Source organism: Hydractinia symbiolongicarpus, chromosome 8 (assembly GCF_029227915.1).
Source record: "Hydractinia symbiolongicarpus strain clone_291-10 chromosome 8, HSymV2.1, whole genome shotgun sequence".
Classification (NCBI taxonomy): domain Eukaryota; kingdom Metazoa; phylum Cnidaria; class Hydrozoa; order Anthoathecata; family Hydractiniidae; genus Hydractinia; species Hydractinia symbiolongicarpus.
Window position 1 is genome coordinate 8,312,434 of NC_079882.1, and position 8,502 is coordinate 8,320,935.

The following is an 8,502-nucleotide window of genomic DNA, read 5'->3' on the forward strand; positions in this document are numbered from 1 at the left end:
TTAAAAAAACATTTTTATCGCCGTTTTTCACTTATAAACTTTTTAAATGCAACCTAAAAAAACATTTCTATCGTTGTTTTTCGTTTTTAAACTTACATAAACCATGATGCACCTGGTGTAGTCTTAAGTCTACGTAAAGAAAAAAAGGAACGTTTACATTCACAGGTTATGACGGTAAAGTGGCTGAAATTTTTAATATGTTTTCAAAGCTATCAAATTTGACAGCTTTTAACGCTTTAATAACATTGTTTGGTAAGCAACCATCATAATCAGACCAGACGATTTGGCAAATCATTTCTGTAAAATTCAGCAAATTATTATTAATTGAACAAGGCAAGTATTAACAAAAAGGCAACCATGTCTTGGGGTTACAGTTGTTGATTGCTTCTGCTTTAACTGTCTCCTCGGGAGAAAGACTCGTGTCACAAACAATATGGAACAGTGAAAATCTAAATAAACTTTTTTTTAGATATATATAAAAATATTTTCCCTTTGGTTTTTAAAAGAAAATTTAAAACAAAAAATCTGTTCAATGAGCTCATATTACAAAAAGAAATAACCAGCTAGCTATAGCTATAATAGCTCAACAACTAGCTTTTCGTAGCTAATACTGAAAACCTTTAAAATAATTTGGAGAGTAGAAAACATACTTCTCACCTTAAAGCAATAATTCCTTCTTTCTTCACACCTTGCCTTATGGAATGTATATAGCTATATAGCTAGCTATCTCCACCTGAATTTTACCAACCAAGGGGTAAATATCTCACAGAATGAACACTTTCTAAAAGTTCTTTTTGCATTTCACGAACAGATTTAACATTAGCACACTTTAAGTCAGGTCATGTTAGTACAAACGAATGCAAGCTAAAAGGCGTGAGTCTTTGACTGATCTTGATGGATGGGAGTTAAAACTATAGCCTAACAGGTTATAAGTAACTACGCAGTAGGGAACCTAAATTTTCTTCACCACTACAGGCCACATATTGTTGGACTACGCATACAGTGTAAAAATTATGTCACGATTTTGAAGTCACATGCCTCTAAAGTGAGATGGGGAGGGTTGCGGGCCAAAGCTATTTGATTTTTGACTGACTGAGGGACTGATTAGTCAAAGTGAATCAGTCAAAATCTGTAAGCTATAATTTGCAACCCTCTTAGTCTATATGGTAGCGACGTCACAACTGTAACATCAACAATGGAGAGGGCTGTGAACAGTGGCTTTTTGGCGCAAAAAAATAGAATCTGAACTGATTTTTTAATGCGCTTCGTTTGCAAGACCCGTATCGTAATCCCCAGAACGTCGACATCATTCGCTTGCATTTTTCATCAAATTTACACTTAGTTATGCGACTTATCTGGACTAACCCTGGATCCGCCCCTGGTTTAATAATGACTCAACTCATTAAAATTCCTGGATATGGACATTGCTGGTACTATGTTTGTTCCTCACACCAAAGCAGGAACACCTTCGTGTTGTACAGGGGCAAAGAAATTTTTTTACTTTGCACCTTAAACATTTTTCGCAATTAGTCGTGCAGGTGCTTTTTTTATAGATAGGCCTGTTATACCTCTAATTACTTTACAGGTAATTATTTTGGTTTTAGCAGTGAAAGTATATATATATAATAGTCAAACAATAATACCGGTAATTTTAACTGTGTAACCGGTGTACAGTATAACCGATAATATAGGTTGTTGCTGTTACTGTCATTTATATAGTCTACTTTATGACAATCCCAAATCTGCACAAGTGCAATACTAAAGTTGATTTCTTGCCATAAATAAATATGTTATAACTAATATAAATATGTTATAATATAAATAAATATGTTATAACCAATTCAAGACAAAAAAATTATACCTAATTAATTTCATGCAACATATTATTATATAGTGAATGTCATTTGCATATAAAAACTCTGAAACTTGCTGAAGTACTTTAATAGTACAATCTTTAGGAAATGGATTGTCAATGGATCATTTACAGACTTGTCATGTGATGTCAAACTGAATAATTAAAATAAAGTTATAAATAACATCATGGTATAATTTTGAGATTTCAAAATATTTTGATTACAACATTTGATTTAGGTTTATTTCAAAGTCAAGGTTGAACTATATTGTATGTATGGTTGATTCTAACTTTATATATATATACCAACTTTTATGATAATTTTTGATAACTTTTCTTCCTGAAAGTTTTCACACTGTCTGGTTAAGCATTCTTGAACCATGTCGCTTGAAGAAAAAAAAGCCCTGGCAAGAGATGGAGTAAGTGTGAAAAAGATCTCTTGTTTGGACTAGTACGAGCAAGTCTATGATCAGGCTATTATTAAATAACATCTATATTATAAAGGCTGTATACTTCTGTCTGTCTGTCATGCAAAATGGTAGCTTAGCTGCGTAAGTAATGCACGCAACGCAGTATAAAAAGGGTTGACGAATTCGTGGATTTTTCCACGGGCTAACGACTAGTAAATTCAAACTCATGCTTTAAAATTCATAAAAATTATACTTTGTTCCTTGGTGAAGTGATTTTTTTGTGTGACACAACTTAATAAAACCTCATATAATTGTTTGATTGGTGTCTATTAGCTATTATTGTAAGTTGTTTTATTTGTTATAATCTTTTGCACAAAGAGCTTCGATATGCATTTTATATCACACCCACGCATCAATTATGGCATGTGTAGTCGCATGCAGGTGCTATCACATGCTTTTCACAGACAGCCTTTATGGCATTTTTCTTTTTCCCCCTTTACTCAGTGCTTTAGTTTGGCACTTTCATTTTCCAACCTTTGTGACCCCACTGGGTATAATTCAAAGGATTTTTTATAAAAATGGTTTGTCTCTTTACATAGGTTTAATGGCTTGGGATTTAGTCTCTTTTATTGTAGTATGAATGTAGAATCTTTTAGCTGAATGTGTGATACAACAGTGCAAATTCTTCAAAGTAGATGCATAAAGCTGCAAATTCACAGTCTCCTAATAAAGGAATGATTGCCCATTCCAAAGAAATTCCAAGTATTCGTCGCTAACCTGTAAACAGTGAAGATTTTAATTTGTTTATTAAAGAAAGTGAAAAATTAGCAGTAAAACAGGTGTTTTTCTGTTGCATTATATTGTTTTTTATTACTATTATTTTGGGAATCTCTAAAAAATCAGAGAAGTTTTTATCACTTCTACAATTTACAGCTGCATTGAGTTATATTTTGTTGTATATTAAAATGTTAATTTTTTCATATTTTGTCAAAAGAGAAGAAAAGTGCTATAAGCAAAAAAAGCTGGAAATATCACACAACCCTTTTTCTCGTGTTTCTGCTGTCTTTGTTTTATATAGTTTATGTATATCCTTTTGCAAGATTATGTTTTTAATAATTTACATATCGGTTTTGTTGGTGATATTATACTGGCTTGCTTTCCTTTCAATACAAGAAAGTCATGATACATAGTATTTTTCTGTTTGCACAGTTTGACCCCTGTTTCTTTTTATTAAAGGATTGACTTTTCAACATAGCTCACTTTAGGAATGGTGGATGAAAGTTTTTTTTATACAGGAGATAAAAGTTTAATAAGGGCTAGTCTATTAAAGGAGGGGGGTTGTGAAAAAAATTATAATGTCTCAGAATGATAAATATTTTATACTGATTTACATGGTACAGTATATCTAGTTTGTTGTACAATTTGTTGACTGTGAATTTCCCAAACAAGACTTATCTCTTGCGTTTTCTTTTGTTTAAGCAATTAAGATGAAGGGAAGAAATCACTAAAAACAGGGAAAGTGGAATAACTTATTACAAACTATGATTTTCCATGGTGGGCAGCATTTTGTCTATCTTTATTATTGATTTACTTTTAGCATATTAAACGTTTTACATAAACATAATGGGAACAGAATGGAAACTTGATAGCCAACTAAAAGCCAGTTTGGAAAGAATAGAAGCGATTGTTGTGAGGCTGCAAGATGCCAAGGATGGTGTTCCCATTACTACTGTGAAAGCGTTATGGCATACAATTCCTAATGTTTGTACCGGCTCAGACATTGTAACGTGGTTAATGAAAGACTTAAAGTTGACCTCAAGAATGGAAGGGTTAAATGTTGCTCGTACAGTAGCTAAGTATGGCTACATATTTGTTGCAGCTGATAGCAAACTTACAGTAAAGGATGATCTCACACACCACAGATTTCAAAACGATTATTTTTGGCCTACGAAGGAAAGAGCGATATCTAACACTGATTACGCTATTCATTTATGCAAGAGATTATTTTCCAATAAAAATCGTTCAAATCTTGAGGTTTATGAAATGGATCAATTTACTAGGTTGCAGCGCCACCTTGGACATAAGTGGGAATATATATGGCTGCAAGCTGAAGCCAGTTACAAAGTTGATAAAAAAAAGAGTAAGGCAGAACAATATATAATTGAAAGCCAGGAAAGAGCATTTTGGAACTTGCATAAGCCACCACCATATTCTGATTACGTGTTGGCAGCAGATCCATTAAAATTCAAAAAAGACATTGTTGATACAGCCCCCTTAACTCAAGTTAAACTATCTTCAGCACCAAACTCAGCTAGAAGACATTCTGTGGATTCGTTAAGAGATGATGGTCTAAAGACAAACAAAAAAATGGATCCACCAAAAGCAATTGAAAGCCTGATCACTTATTGCTCGCAGTATAATAGGTTTGATCCGTTGTTACGTCAAACTGATCCTTCTACACATGCATGGTATGTTGAGGAATCACCTTCATCGGGTGACTTCTCACGCAGATCTTCCAACACATCAAGCCAAGTTGAAAAATGGGCGATAAACCTTGAAGAATTATTAAGAGACCCTGAAGGTGTTGTCGTGTTTTTAAAGCATTTAGAAAAAGAGCATAGTTCAGAGAATTTACGCTTTTGGCTTGCTTGCGAAGAGTACAAAGCTTGCCCTTTAAAAAAGTTAAAAGAGAAGGCAGACTTGATTTATAAGGAGTACTTGTCACGCACAGCTTTTTACCAAGTTAATTTAGATTCCAAGCTCATGATGGATGTTCATTCGGGAATAGAAAACCCAAATCATTACACCTTTCAAGCTGCACAGTACGACATATTTCGCTTAATGAGATCTGATAGCTACCCAAGATTTTTGAAATCAGAAAACTATTTAATGTTATCGAAAGAAGCCATGTCACCTGCTCACAAGGGACAAGAGAAAAAGGGATTACTATCTATACTAACAAGCCCACAACATAAAGTTTAGTATGTTGTTCAACTGGGTGTTTCATAGCTATTGCACACGTGTATGCATAGACCTGTGGGATCATACAACGCATTTCAATAGAGAAAAAAAGCTTCGAATATCCTTTACAGCGAATTAAGATTTGGTCGACTGCTGATGGTTTTAAATTGTTTGAAAATTCAGATGTTGTTCGCTTTTTGGTGTAAAAATTATGCAGATATTTGTGTCAATTTTTTTTATGACTTTTGTTTTACATTTTATATATATATAATGCTTACAAATTCCATTTTGAAATTTTTTAATTTGGGAAAACAACAAAAATCCTATTTATAAATTTGTGACTTTGAGAGAGTTGACAAGGTTTATTAGTTTTACAATTCAGTAGGGCAAGATGTACATCTCAGCCTGTATTCTGGTTTCTTTACTTAACTCTTTACAGTATTTCATGATTAAAGAAGGTATGTATAATGTATTGTGCTTAAGCTATTATTACCTTTGCAATGCATATCTAGAAATTTTACTGTATTTTTGTGCGCTTAATAATTCAGTGTCATTATATGCATATTATTTTAGACTGATATATATTTAAGCTGTTATATTTGTTATTTTTTTATTTTTGTTTCTTTTTTATAGTTATTAATATATAAAATAGTTGTAAAGCTTGTGGAAAAAATCCACTTAGAAGGAATTTTGACCATTTTTTTACAATGTTATTTTTACTTTTATTTGACATTATTTCGGCTTGTGCACAAACATAATAAAACTCAAGAATACCTAACCTTTTCGCTTAGGGGTCGTCTACAAATTTCGTATGATATTTTATACGAATATATACGAATTTAATTGCTTTTAATTCGTATAAAAATCGTATACAATTCGTATAGTGTTAAATAGTTATACGATTTTTAAAAAATCTAATACGAATTTTATACGATTTTCATACGAATTGTCATACGAATTATATTCTCTTTTATACGATTTTCATACGAATTTTCATACGAATTATATTCTCTTTCATACGAATTGTCATTCGAATTATATTCTCTTTTATACGATTTTCATACGAATTATATTTCGTTTTTAAACTTTTAACATGCGATCTAAAAAAACATTTCTATCGCCGTTTTTCGTTTTTAAACTTTTTAAAATGCGATCTAAAAAAATATTTCTATCGCCGTTTTTCGTTTTTAAACTTTTTAAAATGCGATCTAAAAAAACATTTCTATCGCCGTTTTTCGTTTTTAAACTTTTTAAAATGCGATCTAAAAAAAAATTTCTATCGCCGTTTTTCGTTTTTAAACTTTTTAAAATGCGATCTAAAAAAGCTTTTCTATCGCCGTTTTTCGTTTTTCAACTTTTAAAAATGCGTCTAAAAAAACATTTCTATCGCCGTTTTTCGTTTTTAAACTTTTTAAAATGCGATCTAAAAAAACATTTCTATCGCCGTTTTTCGTTTTTCAACTTTTAAAAATGCGATCTAAAAAAACATTTCTATCGCCGTTTTTCGTTTTTCAACTTTTAAAAATGCGATCTAAAAAAACATTTCTATCGCCGTTTTTCGTTTTTCAACTTTTAACATGCGATCTAAAAAAACATTTCTATCGCCGTTTTTCGTTTTTCAACTTTTAAAAATGCATCTAAAAAAACATTTCTATCGCCGTTTTTCGTTTTTAAACTTTTAGAATGCGATCTAAAAAAACATTTCTATCGCCGTTTTTCGTTTTTAAACTTTTTAAAATGCAATCTAAAAAAGCTTTTCTATCGCCGTTTTTCGTTTTTCAACTTTTAAAAATGCGTCTAAAAAAACATTTCTATCGCCGTTTTTCGTTTTTAAACTTTTTAAAATGCGATCTAAAAAAACATTTCTATCGCCGTTTTTCGTTTTTCAACTTTTAAAAATGCGATCTAAAAAAACATTTCTATCGCCGTTTGTCGTTTTTCAACTTTTAAAAATGCGATCTAAAAAAACATTTCTATCGCCGTTTTTCGTTTTTAAACTTTTTAAAATGCGATCTAAAAAAGCTTTTCTATCGCCGTTTTTCGTTTTTCAACTTTTAAAAATGCGTCTAAAAAAACATTTCTATCGCCGTTTTTCGTTTTTAAACTTTTAAAATGCGATCTAAAAAATATTTTATTTTGAAACTCATATACGAATTTAATACAATGTCAAACGATTTTCTTTTTTTTAAAACCATACGCATCTAATTAAAATCTCATACGAATTTTTTGTTAAACTCGTACGAATTTAACTCATACGAATTTAATTTAAAACTCATACGAATTTAATTTAAAACTCATACGAATTTAATTTAAAACTCATACGAATTTAATTTAAAACTCATACGAATTTTATACGAATTTAGAAAAATTTCATACGAATTTAATTACTGTATGGCAAAAAAAAATTCGTATAGCATATACGAATTTTTTTGATACGAATTGCTACGAATTTTGTAGATGACCCCTTATAAAATCAATTTGGAGCTACGGTTTTGGCTCACGTTATAGCGATTATAATATAGATACATATATAGACATATAGATATATATTATTAATAGCAGTAGAACCTGGTTCGGAAAAGTATTAAGAAATATAGTATAGTAGTTTTAGTTGAGTTCATTGTATTCTGTGTTTTTATATAATAATAAAAAAAAGCTTTAGATTGTTGCATTGATTCTAAAGTAAATTGAAATTTTTTTATGAAACGTTCGTCAAAGTTTCACATCCTTAAATTAACCTTGTCGCAATTTAATTGTGTATGATGACGTGACTTTTTTAAGCAGTTATTTTATAGGGTGCCATTAGAACAAAATATATCTGAAACATTTTATGGAATGGAACTCGGCAGAAAAGGTTGAAGGGTGTAATTTTTTTATAAGGAACGTGTTAGTAAACCAGCGAAATGGAAAAAAATTGTTGATAGTGAAATATTTTGGTGAAAAATGTTTTTAGAAATTAAATGTTTCGTCTTGGTCTTTCTTGTCTTTTACGTTAAAGTTAGAAAAGTTCATGGTGGGACCTTATTTAAATAAACCAGAAGAAAAGTACAATCTGACCTAAAGCTGCTGTTCTTATTTTTCGTGGTTTTTCCAGCCTGGTGTGTTTTTATTTTATTCGTGAGCACAACTTCACAATTCAGTCTCATTTTTTGTTATTTTTGGATTATTATCGGTGAGAAAAGAAGCATCCATAATAGAAAACTATGTTACGTTAGTTTGAAAAAGAATTGCAAGAGAGTTTCCCTGCATTGTTTTTGTTTTATTGCAAAATCAAAAACG

General features: G+C 31.0%; 1 protein-coding gene across 1 annotated transcript in view; it reads left to right on the plus strand.

Annotated features, from left to right (window-relative positions):
* LOC130655800 (regulator of G-protein signaling 7-like) overlaps positions 1–5,507 on the plus strand; it is a 17,868-nt gene extending 12,361 nt beyond the window's left edge. The window contains exon 2 of the mRNA XM_057458600.1: positions 3,860–5,507. Within this exon, the coding sequence (XP_057314583.1) occupies positions 3,886–5,244 (1,359 nt within the window). The 5' untranslated portion in view covers positions 3,860–3,885 and the 3' untranslated portion in view covers positions 5,245–5,507. The remainder of the gene's footprint in view (positions 1–3,859) is intronic.
* The last annotated feature ends 2,995 nt before the right edge of the window (positions 5,508–8,502 follow it).